The sequence below is a fragment of the Biomphalaria glabrata genome, chromosome 12 (genome assembly GCF_947242115.1).
Source record: "Biomphalaria glabrata chromosome 12, xgBioGlab47.1, whole genome shotgun sequence".
NCBI lineage: Eukaryota > Metazoa > Mollusca > Gastropoda > Planorbidae > Biomphalaria > Biomphalaria glabrata.
In genome coordinates, this window is record NC_074722.1 from 8,400,220 (window position 1) to 8,419,306 (window position 19,087).

At 37.1% G+C, this 19,087-nt stretch overlaps 1 protein-coding gene across 1 annotated transcript; it reads right to left on the minus strand.

Moving 5' to 3' along the window:
- Positions 1 to 749: 749 nt before the first annotated feature.
- Positions 750 to 17,005, minus strand: LOC106076299 (uncharacterized). Its single transcript, XM_056006747.1, has 12 exons — positions 16,872 to 17,005; positions 15,962 to 16,146; positions 14,127 to 14,838; positions 13,549 to 13,756; positions 12,596 to 12,755; positions 11,753 to 11,900; positions 9,858 to 10,002; positions 7,678 to 7,817; positions 6,538 to 6,651; positions 5,232 to 5,369; positions 4,098 to 4,224; positions 750 to 1,767 (listed from the first exon to the last, which is right to left on the minus strand). Exons 2-12 carry the CDS (start codon positions 16,133 to 16,135, stop codon positions 750 to 752), a joined length of 3,084 nt encoding a protein of 1,027 aa, XP_055862722.1. The 5' UTR covers positions 16,136 to 16,146; positions 16,872 to 17,005.
- Between the last annotated feature and the right edge of the window lie 2,082 nt (positions 17,006 to 19,087).

The following is a 19,087-nucleotide window of genomic DNA, read 5'->3' on the forward strand; positions in this document are numbered from 1 at the left end:
TCACTCTTTCTACGGCTTGATAAGGAGATGAAGGAAGCCAGAACAACATAATATGTATATTATACAATCATTCAAGTGGCATTGAAAGATTTGAAACATCTAAATATTTCTGTATACAACTCTAATAGTCTTCACACACCAATAAGAACGCAGACGAAGAAAAGCGGAGTGGTATAGCGCTTGGATTCTGAGCTGTGAGTCATCTCAGGTTCGATTCTAGTATTTTGAATTTTTTATTAAATACTCCACTGAGTCCACCCATCATTTATTGGGGAAAGTAAAGGTGGTTGGAGGTTGTGCTGGCCGAGGGACTTCTTCGTCAACCGTTGTTCATATGATTAAATAATACATAATTACAAAATCTGCCTTATAGGTCGACAAATATGTCCAGTAAACAGTTTTCTTTACAAAACTAAGAATATAATTTCAATTTCTCTATTTCACGGTTAATGAAGATGACATGGGCTAGCATAACAACTACCTTAAATTTTCTAATGTCAGGTCAGGTAATTAAAGCTGGGTGGACTTAGAGACGCCCTAAAGATCCCGAAATTTTAAAAAATCCCATTCTTCCCTGAAATTGAACCCGGGACCCACGGCTCGGAAGCCAAGCTGTTTACCCCCACCCCCCAGCCTTCTCACCTGTAATATGTATAGTACCAAGGTTAAAACTTGAAATTACCTTATATAAATAAATAATGTCAAAATAACCAGTTCAATACTATTGATTCCATTAACGAAACGTAACATCATGATTCCTCAGTAGAGTCAGACCAATTTAACACATCAAGCATCTCCTGTTCAGAATCACTACTGAATGTCTCACTGTCTGAAATAGACATGTTCACTACCCTTTGACACATCGATTCACTAATTTCACTAACCGAAGGGTTCATTTCTGAAATCAAAATATCAACCACACTTTGATATTCCGACTCACTAACTTCACTATTGTTAACGGCATACAGGATATTCAAATCACTTGTTTCACTAATGGAAGTGTTGAGCACATTGAATGATATATGTGATCCAAGCAAGTTCGATATAAGAATATTTCTTTTTGACCTAGCACCGTCTGATTCTAAATTTAGAGAGTAAGACAAAGTGACAGATTGACTTTCATCTCCTGTTTCAGATTTGTTACATACAGTTTTTTCAACACAGTTCTGGGTTGATTTTCCATTTTTAATGTGGGAAGAAGAAGCAAGATGTTTGCTCCAAGAATATTTGTATACATCTTGACGTAAAGTTGTACAGTTTGAGCAGAAGTCTAACACGAAACCATTGAACTCTTGCAAGGTGATGTCGCTAAATTCTGTCCGCTCAATATAACTATAAAAATGTTCATATTTGGAAAAGATTGACAGCTTTTTATCATTTCTAGTTCCTCTGTGCTCTTCAACAAGTGTCCAATGCTGTTTGAAATATGTCTTGTATTTGTTAAAGTCACACCTGGACTGGCCAACATGTAGCAGCATGCCATGGACACAAGCCGACAGGAAATTTGAATGGAACTCAAAACTATCACCGCCTCGAGATTCTTTAATGGACAAAATTTGTTGCAGAAAATCTTCTGGCGATCTCTTCAGATCAGACGCACTGAACTCCGGTTCAGTTCTGTCCATGGCAGACGTCTGCAAATCAAGCACTACGCGTAAATGTGCAAGGTGAAGGAGAACTTCAAACATGTAGTCAGCATTCTGGGCCTTGTTTTCTATAATGGACAACGCCTCCAGGTCGTATTGATACGCTTCGAAATAATTCTTTCTGAAATGTAAACCAAAAAAAAAAAAATATTTGTACGAATAATTTATTGTTTATTCACTTTTTTTTTACAAATTTTTGTGTCCCTCCCCCTCTTTCTGTATCTCTCCACTCCTCCTGTCTAATGATGTTTTTAGAACTGGGATATCATCTTATTCAAATAAATCTTTTGCATGAAAGATTAATTTTTTGGTTATTTTGTCAGCAATAATTATCTAGCAGGTTAGGTAACTTACTCGAAACCGGACTGTGTATGGTCTTTTTAGACGCAGACCGATACATGGGGAACTGGGGTTCAAAAGGTTAATTCTTACATAGGACAAGTTTGATGCCACTCACCAGGGTGTCACGCACCACCCGCTAATCGCTAGGAACGCCTCTAATTCTGCATACATGGGCGTAGCCAGGGGGGTTCTTGGGGTTCAACCCCCCCCCCCCCGAAATGAAATCCCCCCCTGCGGGTTGGGGGGAACGGAATTAAGTGACTTATTTTTGCTTTCATTTTGTTTATTTTAGGTGAGATTTTAATACTAAATCATCACTTACCACAGCACAGCCGAGGCAGTTTTGAGTTAAAAACCCTCTACCAGAGGGTTTTGAGTTTAAATCCCCTACCAGGGGGTTTTGAGATTTAAAAAACCCCTATCAGGGGGTTTTGAGATACAAATCCCTCTACCAGGGGGCTTTGAGTTTAAAACCCCCTACAGGGGGTTTTGAATTTTAAACCCCCTACCAGAGGTTTTTGCAGTTAAATCCCCCTCTTCTATAAAACAAAACAAAAAAATGCAAACAACAATCCCCAAATTCCAACAGCACAGTTGAGGAAGATTTTGATTTTAAAACCCCCTCCAAAATTTACGATAAACCCCATCTTCAATATAAAAAAGCAAATTACACACTCAAAATTCTATGAGCGTAGCCAAAGGAGTTTTGAGTTTAACCCCCCCCCCTCCAGTTGGGGTTTGAAGATAAAAAGTACCTCTTCAATATAAAAAAAAGCAAATTACACACTAGAAAATCTATAAGCGTAGCCAAAGTGGTTTTGAGTTTAAATCCCCCTCCTCCAGATGGCTTTTTCTTTAAAGTTTACAACCCCTCCAGATGGTTTTGAGTTTAAAATTCCCATACAGAGCGTTTAGAGTTGAAAACCTCTCTCTTCAATATTATTTTAAAGCAAACTACAGTCACCATATTCTAAGATCGAATTGAATTAAAAACAAAACAAGTTTATAACCCAACAGATGATTTGACGAAAAAACTTTCCTTTTCGATATAAAATCTAAAGCGAAATACAGGCATGTAATTCCAAGAGCGTAGTCAAGAAAGGTTACACATTTCTACCAGTGGCTTGGGCTCCATTAATAAAGTGTGAATAGTCTTCTGCGAAATTGAAAGTCATTAAATGTGTCTCAACAAAGATGGCTAAGAGAGATTTTAGGAGTCAGTCATAGAGATCGGGTCTAAATCAAAGAAATCATATGCCGAACTGGGAGTCGAATCCTTAGTAAGGTTGTGACAGAGCGTCGCATGAGGTTTTGCGGGACATGTTTTCACACAAAATGAATTACGCAAAATAAGAGTTGCGGAAACAGCTTGCCGGAAAATGTGCCGAACGGCGCGAGAGGGTCTAAGTCAGTAAGAATAGCACATTAGGTTTTTGAAATAAAACTTTTTAATAGCAAGATAATGCACTGTAGATACCTCAGAATATACATTTTGTTGGCTTTCAATACCAGAAATAGTGCTCGGCGGCGGGGCAAAGCCCCGCGCTGGGGGAGAGCTGCGAACTCCCCCAGACCCCCTTGCTAGCAAGGGCGGGGAGTCTACAATAAACAATAAACGTCTTCCGAAAGGGTCAGAATGTAATAAAGATTAATTATGTACACACACACACACACATATATAGGCCTATATATAATTTTTTTCCGCGGGGGGGGGGGGGGTTGGGGGAAATTCCCCCTCCCCCCCCACCAAAACCCTCCCCGAAAAAAATCCTGGCTACGCCCATGTCTGCATATATCCATCCTAATAGGGTTTCTAACTAGTTATTTTCATATATTCTGCCCTTTTAGTGTCAACGTATTGCTATTAAGCTTTGGCAGCGTCAAAATACCAATAATTACATTTTCTATAAATTATTTCTATTAGATATATATGTAGTGATAAAAGTAATAATGTCAACAACAGTCAAATAATAATGCACTGAAAACTACCATCTAGAAAGTGAACAACACTTTCAAAGACTAGCCCTGATCTAAGTTTTTAGCGTAACAAAGAAACATAGTATTGCAAAGACTGTTCTCATTATTAGATACAAGCAACACATTACATACTTTCTCATCTTCAGTATCGCAAGGCAGCTTTTGGTAACGGCCCTGTCATAGTAGTGACCAGTTATCTCAGATAAAATATGCGAGGCCTCCGTGAGATACTTTTCACAGTCCTTGAGTGATTCTACGTCTGTAAGAGACAAAGACTTTTTTACGTCAACAAATGTTCATTTTTGTTTCTCATGTACCGTTAGACTAAACATTTAGTGATAAATACCCTTAAGCTTGGCATTATAGAGAAATACCTAAGACTTGACATTATATAGAAGTACCACTAGACTAGGCATCAGTGCTTTTTTTGTAAAAAAAAAATTGATGCCGGTACTCAGTGATGGATTGACTAGCTTTTACTGCTAATAAATTAATAATAAGCGTTAAAATACAAGAAAAGTAATGTATTCCCCACATTGAAAAAGCCGGTAAGCCGTACCGGTGCGTACTGTCACAACAAAAAGCACTGCTTAGCATAATTGAAAAGTACCCCGATACCTGCTTTCATTAACAATTACAAAAAGACGTGCTTTTTGTGTACATCAATACCGAAACGAAAGTCTTCAAGTTATTTTTAGTTTGACAAGTTTCGGACGTTGCTTTAGAATTAATGATTAATACTTCCTAGCCCCAACCTTCCAGCAGACGACGACAGATGACAGCCGGCAGGGTTCGATCCCAGGCTCATTGATACGACAGTTATAGGCGCACACCACACGACCAGGCGGCCATCTTTGGTGAGGCTAAGTCAACTATTCGATCAACTCACGAAGCTCATTGTGATGTTGTCTTTTGAATTAACTGACCAGCGAGGTCACAACCTGTTGTAGGTCGTTGAGGAGTGATATAGTGGTTATTATATTGCATTTCTCTATGATATACATTTACTGTAATTACAATGGAATGTCTTAGAATACACACCTATTTATTGAAAGATTTATATGCTTAAAATTGCTTTACTTAAATAGAGTAAAATATAATGGGTAAAATGAGACATACAGATAGATGGATTTCAGATGTATCAATAAGATACTCTGGACAAGAAAATCTAATTTACTTTTAAAACATGTCAGTGTACCCACTGCAGCCTAATTAATATCAATTTAATATTATATACAACAAATATTTTTAAAAGTTTGCTGTTACCTCCGCTGTACTCTTCCAACAAAAGTTTAGATATATTATTGAGAGCATCTAACAGTATGTAAGGTGAAATCTGTTGTAACGAACGTCTTGCTTGCAATGATCTCCTGAACCATTTCAGAGCTTCTTCAAACATTTGACCTGTAGGAAACAACAACCACAGTCAACAACCACAGTCAACAACCACATTCAACAATCACAGTCAGGTGGTGTCAAAGCACAAATAACACACACACACAAACAGTTTTCAGTGAAGGCAGCCATTTGGGGCAACATCCTTTTTCTAAAAAGAGTAATCAAAGGGCAGCAACGTTTACGGTTACTGAGAAAACTGTCCTCGTATTATGTTAGTGAAAAGGCCTTGGCTACGTTTTATCACGCTCACATCTGCAATATTTTAAGTTTCAATATGACTGCCTGGTATGGCAATCTGTGCATTAAAAATAAAAATTAACTCCATAGAATCCTAAATGCTGCTGGTAAAGTCATTGGCAAAAAACAAATCCCATTTGTGCAGCTGTTTGAGACAGACATCCATAAAAAAGCTATAAAGATTCTAGAAATAAAAAATCACCCTTTGGGTCATCACAAAAGAGATACAAGACACCGATAACAAAGACAAACAGACACAAAAACTGTTTTGGCAATCAAATCATTAAATAGAAACTATCTGATATAAACTTTGTCACATGTAAATTATGAGTGAGTCTGGTGTGAATGTACATTTTTTTTTATAGTTATAATGTTTTGTTTGGTGTAATGCAAAAATTGTAAGACAAAGTCCCTTACGGACAATAAAGATTATTATAATATTATTATATTATTATGATGTGGCAGGTCTGCAGCAGTACCGCCCTCTGTCAGGCAACGAGAATGTTCCTAGGAATGCCAAGGGCCTTGAAAGTATCTGTGAGGCCAGTTGTTTTTATCCACTCGGTTGATATGACAGCGGGATATATTGTTGTTTTAAATTAACTTCCATAAACGCTTAATCTCCAACCCATTTTCCACTTATTTTCGTTGTTTTTTCAGCTCAGTTTTTCTTAAATTATGAGATAGTGGTATGGCAATTATTATTATTATTTAAAACACTTGAACTTGAAACTTTGATAGAAATAATGATAAACAAAAAAAAAAATTTCATCCCCAGTCAGGCACATACAATGCTCTCACAAAAATAGTTATTGACGGCTTATTTGCATTTATTTTACAAAGAGGCACATTACAGTTTGATTGATTTTTTTGTATCTTAACATTTTGGTGTTTACCGTACAGTATACTTGATCTATAAGTGTGCAGATATACATACATCTCTCATAGGCCAAGCCAAAGTTGTTAAGAAAGACTGTAAAACTTGGATGACTTTCAAGTCCGGGTCTCGAGGAAAGTTCTTGAAGCTTTTCCAAAGCATCTGCTGGGTTGCCTAATTCAAAGCACAAAAGATAATAGCGTTGATAAATAACTATGTAGTAACATTACGATACTGCTCTAGTCTTCAACCCAACATCTAGCATAACATCCATATAAACACCTATATGTTTTACCTTTTACCTTTAGCTTTACCTATCCCCTAGTCTGTTGGACCGTTGGGGCCCCGTGCAAGATTTTCGACCGTCTTTCTCCATTCCTCCCCTTTTTTTTTGCCTTGTTTAGAACCTCTCTCAATGGCAGGCCCGTCCATTCTTTAATGTTGTCCTCCCATCGATTTTCTGTCTGCCTCTTCTTCTTTTTCCTGGCACTGTTCCCTGAAGGAAGGTCTTTGCGAGCCCCATAGATCTTGTAATGTGGCCAAAGGTTTTAAGTTTTCGTCTTTTTACAATAGTTAGCAGGTCGTCATGGGCTCCGATCGCTACAGTAACCCTGTCTCTGATTTCTTGGTTTGTGATGCGGTCTTTGAATGTGATGCCTAGGAAATGCTACAGAAGCTCCTATATGTATATACTCATAAATGCCCTGGAATTTGTTCGTAACGGTACATTCCCTGGCCTTGGTTAAAGGATCATGGTCCCTCTCTCGACCCAGTTAATTTGCTCCATAGAGATGCTGTGTTATACGTTTGGTACCAACTCAGTTGTAAAGGTGGCATGAGGGAAGATAGCTCATAGTCCACCATGAATGTTCCTCGAGATTGACTCCTGAAGACTTAGCAACGCAAAGCAGCGGATGTTTGAATATTTGTTACCTGAAATGTTGCTCTTTCGGTGGACCTACCGACCTATTTCGGTACCATAGAGCCAGTCCGCCCATGGCCTTCACACACAAATTATAATTCTTTCACGTGGCTTAAAAAAGCTTAGACACGCTTCACTGGTTCAAAACTCAGTACATTGATGACAACAACACTTTCAGCCCACTATTAGTAGACCTGGAGAACATAATGCTACTCTCAGTTTCTAGTCTTGTTGAAGTCAATCTCTTTGAGTTTGACCAAGCCTTATAAGTGACCTACCTCTAAAGATCAGTGGGGTGATTTCATAAATAGCGCGAGTTAGATCTTCTTCCTCTTCTATGTAATCAGATATTCTAAGACTTTGTTCCAAGCTCAGTAATTGATGTCTGTTTTCATGTTCCCTGGCAGTGTCGTAATATCTGATCAAAGGTAAAGGGTAATAAGAAGTGTTTAGAATGATATACACAAAAATAACGATAACAAAGCTGTATTAAACACGATTACTTTAGTTGCATCATTTGTGTGACTTTTTTTTAGTGTTCATTCTAGGCTGCTTTTTAAATAATGTAAGTTTGAGAATGTGGTCGAGGTGGCTGAGGGGTTAAGCGCTTGGCGGTGGCGCGGGTTCGAAAACTAATAAAAACTGATATTTTATCTTTAGGATGCCTATGAGTCCACCCAGCTGACATTAGTGGAGGAAAAGTAAAGGCAGTTGGTCGTTGTGTTGGCCACATGACACCCTCGTTACCGTGGGCCACAAGTTCGGAAGTCAAGTGCTTCACCACCGAGCCTCCACTATATTTATATTCCCAGATAACCCTAACCCAAACGCGAATATTGAAAATAACCAAAATGCTAATATTAAATAACACCAGATCAAAGTCTAATTTTTCGCATCAGAACAGGACACAACAAGATGAGACAAAATATGTTCCGGAAGCTCAGTTTGGAACCAGTGAAAACTGCAAATGTGGAGTTTCAAGAGAATGCTGACCATGTCTTCCAAAACTGCATTCTTTACTAAGAGGCCCGAAAAAGGCATTGGCTCCTAAACACCCCTAAAGAAAGAAAACTAAATGGAGAGCTCCCTGATTTGGTTGGAAACCACTGCGCGCAGTTCATCTCATATATTGGTCTAGTCATCTAAACAGTTCATCTCATGTATTGGTCTAGTCATCTGAACAGTTCATCTCATGTATTGGTCTAGTCATCTGAACAGTTCATCTCATGTATTGGTCTAGTCATCTGAACAGTTCATCTCATGTATTGGTCTAGTCATCTGAACAGTTCATCTCATATATTGGTCTAGTCATCTGAACAGCTCATCTCATGTATTGGTCTAGTCATCTGAACAGTTCATCTCATGTATTGGTCTAGTCATCTGAACAGTTCATCTCATATATTGGTCTAGTCATCTGAACAGTTCATCTCATGTATTGGTCTAGTAATCTGAACAGTTCATCTCAAGTATTGGTCTAGTCATCTGAACAGTTCATCTCATATATTGGTCTAGTCATCTGAACAGTTCATCTCATGTATTGGTCTAGTCATCTGAACAGTTCATCTCATATATTGGTCTAGTCATCTGAACAGTTCATCTCATGTATTGGTCTAGTCATCTGAACAGTTCATCTTATGTATTGGTCTAGTCATCTGAACAGTTCATCTCATATATTGGTGTAGTCATCTGAACAGTTCATCTCATATATTGGTCTAGTCATCTGAACAGTTCATCTCATGTATTGGTCTAGTCATCTGAACAGTTCATCTCATATATTGGTCTAGTCATCTGAACAGTTCATCTCATGTATTGGTCTAGTCATCTGAACAGTTCATCTCATGTATTGGTCTAGTCATCTGAACAGTTCATCTCATATATTGGTCTAGTCATCTGAACAGTTCATCTCATGTATTGGTCTAGTCATCTGAACAGTTCATCTCATGTATTGGTCTAGTCATCTGAACAGTTCATCTCATATATTGGTCTAGTCATCTGAACAGTTCATCTCATGTATTGGTCTAGTCATCTGAACGCTTCAACATAACAATGAGAACGAGGAAGAAGAAGAAGAAAAAATAACACCACAAAGGCGAATTTCAAATAACGCCTTATAAACGAATATCTATTAAATGACCTAAAGGCGAATATCAAATAACGCCTTATAAACGAATATCTATTAAATGACCTAAAGGCGAATATCAAATAACGCCTTAAAAACGAATATCTATTAAATGACCTAAAGGCGAATATCAAATAACGCCTTAAAAACGAATATCTATTAAATGACCTAAAGGCGAATATCAAATAACGCCCTAAAAACGAATATCTATTAAATGACCTAAAGGCGAATATCAAATAACGCCTTAAAAACGAATATCTGTTAAATGACCTAAAGGCGAATATCAATAACGCCGAAAAGAAAAACAACAGGATATAATAAAATGCCTTGTAAACTTACCTTTCAGAATCAAGATATCTGGCTTGCCTGATTAAAATATAAGCCTTCTTATTGGCAGCCCAGGTCAAGAAGTAGGTCAGACCATACTTTTTTAAATCACTCATTGCTGAGTCCAGGGAATCTTCAGCTAGCTTCCAGTCTATATCTAAAAGTACACAATCTATAATATATTCGCTAAACACCTCTGATTGATTTATTCCGCCAAAACCGATGACATTTCTTACACAAGTTTCTTTTACCTCTTAGGTGCTCGCTGGGCTGGGGTTGGATAATTGGACGCCCCAGGCGAAGAGAATTTGTTGGCCCAAAAATGAAATTTAAAAGAAAGAGAAAGAAACCGAAAAAAAAGGGCAATTTATTAAAATCCAGCGCGTCTATATGTTAATTGACCAATAACTAAAGTTCATATATCACAATGTGCTTAGCAGAGATAGAGTAACTAGTCATTCATGGTGCTCTACTATGTTTGAGATCTGATCCAGGATTCGCAATTGTTTAAAATCTAAAATCTTTTTTAGTCCTATGCGAGGCCCCCATTGATTGGAGGGCCTAGGCGACTGTCTCGTTTGCCTATGCCTACGACAAGCCCTGATGCTCGCTAGGAAAGGTTTTGATAGATTCGCAGTCTGAATTCCCCGATTCGTGAAAACAAAAATCGCTAACTTGTTATTAACTTTGTATTTAATTTCGGTATTTCCCCCAAATACCCCGTGTCTATGTATTACTGATTTAACTCATATAAAGGTTATAAATCTAAATGTAATCTATAATGCTTTTGTTCATAGCTCGCCTATAGGAGCACTTTAAAACATTAAATAGCAAAACCAAATTGATATCTTTATTATTATTTTTTTACATTTAAAATAAAAAAACAAAATTAAAAAAACCAATCTAGCTTATATTAAGTGAAATTGCTTAAATTAGTTTGAATCAATCATGTAATTATTTCAAAATACATAGACTAACAATAATAAATTTGAGCGCTTATGAATTTAAAAAAAAAAATTTAAGCGCATCTTTCATGCTTGTAGTATAGTCTGTGTGCTACGGTCCAATTTGTGAACCAGTTAGGGTGGCGGAGGATTACCAGGGAGAAGATTCTGCCAATGCATAAGAAGTATTTGCAGGATTTGGTGGGCGCTTCTAGTGTGTGAGACTCGCCAGACGTCAAGGCCGAATCCAAAACATCAAAACAAAATTACTGACAGTAAAAAAACTAATTCAGTGATGACGTACAACCAAGATCAGATTTTTTTTTTCAGTCTCATCAATACTTGTTTAGGTATTGATTAATAACATCCCACAGAGACATTTTTTAAATTGAAATTCTGGTATGTAATGACCGATTTCAATATCAGTCCCAGTCTCCACCTTGCGCGAGACACTTGGTTCGGAACCCAAGCGCTTCACCACTCAACCACCCTGGACAAAAAAAAATGGACAAAAACCCTGGACAAAAAACCCTAGACAAAAAACCCTGGACAAAAACCCTGGACAAAATCCTGGACAAAAAACAACATGATTAAGTGCAATGCAGGTATGTCGCCATGTAGGTCTAGGTCATGTAGCTTTACAGAATTATCGCAAGGAATTCAACTACTTTGGACAGTAAAAAATAATTCGAGACACTGTTTCCTCTTCATCCCCATAGCTGGAGCACTGTGAGTTTGACTGGAGCCGTAAGAGACACAAACTAACCGGACAGTGGCCAGAATAGTTCTGTACTAAGTTAAAACACTTGACCTCACGATTAGCTTTTGGAATAATGTCGCTTGAGACTATTCTAGGGATTTGAACCAAAGACCTTAGTTAAACAAGCTCCTACTTTATATATCCAGGTGTTTATGTACAATGTGTGTAGTTATTTCATCGTTGATACTGTAACTTGTACTTACCAACCCCAAGGGCATAAAGATTTCCTATGTGAGCTCTTAATGCTGCTTTGAGTCCAGGATGTTCAGCTCGTCTTTCCAAATCTTGGTAGAAATATTTGGCTTCGTCAGGGAATGTGTTTATTATTAATTTCCCGACCAAGAATGCAATCTGTTTTAAAGGCATATTGAACAATGTAGCGAGTATAGACGTGAATCAAGTATATAATATTAGAAACAAAAAATAAAAAAATAAAACACCTACATTTTTGAATAAAATTATTTGAATGCAAAAGTAAGCAACGAAGTGACTCATAATTCTTTACTAACTTTAGGAGTCAAAAAAAAAAAAAATCAATTATTTGACATCTCATTATATAAGCGAGTATTCTTTAATCCAGATCTTACTTTCTGACTGATTCATTTCATTATCCGCCTCGTATTTTCCCACTTAAGAGGGCGAAAACAAAAAATAAAAAGAAAATTTAGCCCATTATTACATCCCTTGTACCTGGAACAACTAAGCATATATCCCTATATAAGTTTTAAATGGTTTTGAATATGAAATTTTGAACTAAAATGTTATCTTTTGTTTATTCATTCGACAAATGACCATTTCTATGACTATTTCTATTTCTAAAACTCTTTTCACCCCCCCCCCCTCCCAACCAGTACGACGGAACCACATAAAAGTCATAAGTAAGCACACCAGACTAAAATACGTGAGCTATCATGTACATAATCTAGAGTGTAAAGTGATATAGCTACTGGCTTGCTATATAGTAAAACGTTATTGCATACTAAAAGAGTGATAATTCCTAAATGTGTATTTATTGAAGTTATTGAAAACAAATCTAAATTCCATACCTTACAAAGTGAACCGAACGGTTCATCTCCTGAGCGCTGCATAGTTTCATGTATTAGTACTTTTAGCTCTGACCAGTGTACGGCATATTGTGGACATCGTTGAACCAGTTTTTTAAAGTCTTCTGCCTTTTTCAGGATTTTAGACAAGAAGCGGGTGAGCCTATAAAAAAAACACTATTTGAACTTATTTATTAATATGTCAGAATTATTTACGAACTGATATCTCTCTTGCTGGTTCCATGTATTCTTTAACCTCTCTAGGTGGCACCAAAAAAAAAAACAAACTATAAAAAATATTGCAAAGAGAGATTGTGTTATCACATAAACTCAGCGGCGGCCCCAATGGGTATTCAGCTCATGATATTGTTTTGCTTTTAAAAAAAATGTTATATTTCATTGAAATAACAACATGTAGTCATAAATCTTTAATTACGTGAATCAAAATCAAATTTTTTAAAATGTTTGTGATATGTCCATATAATTTACACTCTTAGCATTTATCAACAAAAATTCATAATTGAACTTCTGGACCCTAATTAAATGTACTCTAATTCAGAAGAGCCCATATAAACAATCTTTGGTTCTACTTTGTAATATTCTAAAAACAAACAGAACAACTTGTCCAATACTTTATAACATCTATCATTGTTCTCAAACAAATATGAAACTACATATTATTAATAATAAGATTTCTTTAAGTTTTGGAAACAAAATTAAAAGTAATGTAAGTCAGGAGAACAATATCAATCTTTTAAGGCAGCCTGTTTTCGATATTGAGATTTTTAATTTATTTATATATATATTTTTAATTTTTTGGCCAAAATGACGACATCAGATTTTCCATAGCTCTTCAATTTGGTTTTGTGATCAAAACTTGACAGGCGACTTAGTAACAAACTTTCTATGCGTGTAATGTCAAAATCAAGATTAAAAAAAAAAGAAACAGATCCTACCATGTGCTTTTATTCCGCGAAGGAAGCACCTCATTATGATTACAGACGCAATGATAGATTATCAGTGGGTGAAACATCAGTTCCCTGGAGTTATCACACTTGAAAAGAACGTGTTTCGCAAGAAGTTCATCAAAAAAATACATCCAGCTAGCGGGACTACACGTTGCACTTATGGCTTTACATTTGCTGTAGGCTTCGTGTAGTTGGTCTGACAGAAAAAGTCATTGGGTGATTATAGGAGTATTAATCTCTTTACTTCTATTTCCAGACACACTTAAAACAAACACATTTATGCAAACACACTTTATACGGACACACTTTATACAAACATATATTTATACCAGCACAAACACGAAATGATACAAACACAAATAAAATAAATATTAATACATATAAAAAATATACAAACACATTCTATGCCAAAATAAACACACATGAATAGAAACAAACATTTATACAAACACCGACATACATTTGTACAAACACAGACACATACATACTGAAACCTACGTTTAGTTGTTAGTAACTGCTTATTTAGGAACGTCAATATAATAAAAGTATAATACATTGACACATACCTTCAGAATACGTCCGTAGAAATGATATTGGCTGACACTTGTAAACAAACAGTAAGTCTTGTTCGTCTAGCCAGCTGAAGACGTCTGCCAGTCTTTTGGTAAACATTAAATGCACCAGTTCCAAGTCAGTGTTGAGTATTTCCTCCAAGTATTGCTCAGAAGGCGAGTTGGAATTAGATAGCAGATACTCTTCAGCGATTCTAATTATTCCTTCTGGAAAGCCCAGAAACCGCTTGCAAAAAAGTACGCATTCTGATAGATCCTCGACCTCTTGTGAATAGTGGCGCAGTAAAGCTTCAATATCGTGTGGATCAACAAGCATTCCAACATAAACGTGTTTTACATTAGCTCCTTGAATTAGGAAATCCACGTACGATGTAAACACTACCGTAACTTTCCCATTTCCCGACACATTTTGATATGCAAGGGAGGCAACCAATTGTAAAAATTTGCGCTCGTTTCCTGACAGACGTAATGCTTCACATTTCTGAAAGATGATAATGTGCTGACAGCTTGAGTTACTTCTCAATACAGAGTCTATTGCTGTTAATGTAGCTTCGATTGTTGCTGGTAAAACACTGGGAGGTGCTATGCCCATACTTTCCAAAGTCCTTTCCAGAATGTCTTCAAAGCGAGTAATGTTTTTGCAATCAACGCAGTATTGATAGACCTTGCATGTACTCCCTAATTCACTTTGTATTTCAGAAATGACCTGAACATGACACAACAGAAAGAATTAAAAACATGATCATTATAGTTTTAATAGATTATTGCCTTGCCATGAGCTATGCGCTTCGTCGCGATAATCGCAATGCACCAGCCGCCCTCAACGTCTAAAATTGAAATTAAATTATTATAATTACTTATTGCTCAATATATATTTTAGGAAAAGTATGACTAGAAAAGGAGTTGTAATGAAATCATAGTACTAAGGAAGTAGATATAGAGTTGAAGCTAGGTGCTGAAATGTGATACATACATATATTAAACATAGTGCTGCTATTCATTTATGTTTAATATATGTACTAAGGAAGTAGACAGTATTTCACTTTCTTGCAGGAATACAGCAGTTAGATAGGCCTAAATGATTGTACACACTTTTATTTAACTCTCAAAGAGGCAGCTGGAGCTCACATGAAGGTCGAGGGGCACATATTTGAATCTCTTGAATATAATAAAATGATGTAGAAATAGTTTCCCATAAAAATTAGTTCCAATAATGAATGAATGAACTGGTTAATTTTTAAAAAGCGGAAAATTTTAATTCGTAGGAGAACTAACGTGACGTGTAGATTACCTAAGGGGAGAAAACACCACATACTTAGCCATATCTCAAGGATTACATTTCCCTTGTTGGTATGAGTGTGAGAGAAATAATGTGTTCAAAATGTTCCACCAGACAGACAGAATGAGCTGATTGATATCAGCTTGGTAAATACAATGGTTTTAAAAATCATGTAAAAAGTTGTGGAAGGAAGTAATAAAAAACAGAAAATTGGTGTGTGTGTGTGTGTGTGTGTGTGTGTGTGAGTGAGTGTAGATTTCTTGAATTTGTACTCATGTGTCAGATCTGAATTTAGATGTATGTTCCTAATCAATGAGAGTTACAACTAAATTAGCATTAGACATACTTAATAGCATACACTTCAATTATGGAGATTGATTTACGATCAACTTTTTTTTGACATTGGTGATAATTTGAAAAATAAAAGTGTGCAAAACATTAAAACGAAAATATACTAACGGTATTAGTGTAGTTTGAATTTAGTAAACATTTGCATGCCTACTATAGAACTGCAATATCTGATGTACAATATATCGGTAAGGGAGTCTACCTGGTCAACCAACATTGACTTTCCGACCATTGGTGGTCCGTGCACTTGTACTATGTTACCGGGAAGCAACAACGCCTTTAGGAAATCTTTTTCGTCTCGTCTTATTTCTACGCCAAACTTTTTATGTTGACTGTTATGTGATTGGTTACTTCTGCTGGCTACTATCAAGTCCATGATCTACAACTCTGTAAGTACGATTTCAGAACACAAATGTGACAATATTATGCATAAATATTGTAATTACTTGATTCTAATGCATAAAAAGCACAACTTTAACTATTCATGCACATTAGACGTAACCCCCCCCCCCCCCAAAAAAAAAAAAACAACACACAACAAAAAAACAACAATTAACTGAAAAATTTCCCCATTTGTACTTGAAATATATTATCATTTTAGAAATTAATTATTATTCATTCTTTGGCACTGCCTGGGTGGATTTTTTTTTGGGGGGGGGGGATACAAAATTAATTATAATCCTTTGAACAGTGTCCACTGAGGAATTTTCTGGTCATGTGACAGGTCTGCAGCAGTACCACCCTCTGGCATGCATGTATAATTAAAATTATAATAATTTCTTTTATTATTACTGTTATTGTAAACAGGGGGGGGGCGCCCTCTCTTGTGAAGTCACCAGGGCATTAGCCTCGTCTGTCTAAACTTAAATCCAGCCCTGCCATAAATGGATGGCTGCCTGGTCTTGCGGTTTGCGCGCTGGACTATCGTTCAGATTTATCGATGGTCCAGGGTTCAAACCCTGCCCGCTCCCTTCCCCCGTCGTCCTGCAAGAGGTTTGGACTAGGAAGTAATTATCTCAACTCTGAAGGAACATCCGAAACATGTCAAACATTTTACAAACATTTTAAACTCAGGAAATGCAGAATAATCTTTTTCTAACTAAATGACTTACCTGCTTGTTTTCGCTCAGAAAGCAGAGATTCAATTTGAACATTTTGATTACATTGATCGTAGATCTAGAAAATTAGCAGTACTAAATACGAAATAATGAATCATTTGATTCTAGTTTAATTAGAAAAACTTCTGTAGTCAACGGGAAAGTAAATTAATGATTGTGTGACACTTTCTAAACTGACGAGAGAGAGAGAGAGAGAGGGAGAGAGAGAGGGAGAGAGAGAGGCAGAGAGAGGGAGATGGTGAGAGAGAGGGAGGGAGAGAGAGAGGGAGATGGAGAGAGAGAGGGAGAGAGAGAGGGAGAGAGAGAGGGAGAGAGGGAGAGAGAGAGGCAGAGAGAGGGAGATGGTGAGAGAGAGGGAGGGAGAGAGAGAGAGGGAGATGGAGAGAGAGAGGGAGAGAGAGAGGGAGAGAGAGAGGGAGGGAGAGAGAGAGGGAGAGAGAGAGAGGCAGAGAGAGGGAGATGGTGAGAGAGAGGGAGGAGAGAGAGAGAGGGAGAGAAAGTAATGTTTTTTTTTATTGTATACCTGTCGAGCTTTCTTTCAGAAATGCAAATTAGTACGCCCTATACGTCCTTTACCGCCCTAGCTCAGATCTCCTGCAGTGGATGGCAGGGCAGCGGAGAGGATTGAAACTCCGTGTCGACAGTCTGGAGCGTATACCAGCCAGCCATTCTTATATTTTGGATAAATCCTCACATGGTAATGTGCACAGGTGTTTCACTACAAAGCAGAAACATTGGTGATACTTACAATGTAAAACATAAACTTGGTTCACTTTTGTTTGCTTAAAAAAAACAATGTAACCATTACACTACAATGTAATCTTTACACTACAATGTAATCCTTACACTCTAGAGGGCTGTCGAGAGAACTGTTCATTTGCTCAAGTTTTAGACTATTTCTTTGCGGTCTTCATTATGAAGTGTCAGTATGATCGATCTTCTTTACGACGCGCTACAATTGGCGAACTTTGAAGGCGACATTTTGTGACGTCGCGTATAGTGGGGTTAAGTTTGTTTATAAGCTATTTTATTCAGTTGATATTAGGACTTCAAGGCGACAGCATCAGACATCGACAGAGACCCGATAGTGGCCCATTATGTTATAAACGTTAGTTCAAATTGATGAACAGCCTGAACTTAACTCTTCACTTGTACTTTTGATGCGCTTTGCTCATAGAACTTGCAGTAGTATTTGCTTCTTCAGCGCTGACTAGAGACATGTATGCATAAACCTGAGCCGGATTTAAGTATTGGAGCCTTCTTGGCAGCAATTTTGTAGAGGCTCCTACACTTTTCCGAAAGCTGTGATAAAAATCCACTTACATGTCATATTTTTTTTTGGAAGAAAAAAAGGAAATTCTTGTAAATTCCTTCTCATGTGTTTACATATTTTACTTTATAATAAATTTTATGTTTGCGTTTGTGTAGGCGAAAGCCCTGGTTTGACTCACTGCCGAAAATCCGGAGCTCCGTTTGTATACTACAGGCAGTCTACATACAAACGGATACTTCTCAACCACGACAATGCTACCAGCAATAAGATTTTAAAAAAAGATTTAAAAAAAAAAGGAATAGTTTATAACCATAAAATCATATTCCATTTTATATCTCTATAGTGGGGGTGGGGGCGCCCTCTCTTGTGAAGTCCCCAGGGCATTATCCCCGTCTGTCTAGACTTAACTCCAGCCCTGCCATAAAACCTTAAGTACTATAACACTATATAGGACAGAAGGGATGCTTACAATGAGCTTCAGTGTATTGGTGTTAGTGAATATGTCGGTATTAGATCTGACAAATGTGTGTGTGTGTAATAGCGATTCTGTCATGTGCTTCAACTGTGTCAACTGGTGCAGAAAAGTTGACAACGACACTTATGAATAGAATTGATACAAGAAAGTGTAAAATAAATTGTTAGTTCTGAGTACTCTTAGACCCAGCCCCAAATCGGTTACGTTAAGGCGGTGTGATGAACTAAATACTAGATTTAATTTAGTTGGTGAAAGTAAAGGCGGTTGGTAGTTGTGCTGGCCAATTGACACCCTGCTCGTTAGCCAAAGAAACAGATGACCTTACCATCATCTGCTGTATAGATCGCAAGGTCTGAAAGGGGACCTTTACTTAACTTACTTTCAAATATTTCGAGACAAAACAAAACTTCAATACAAATGTTCCACTTAATAAACAAACACAAGCTAAAAATAATAACAAAA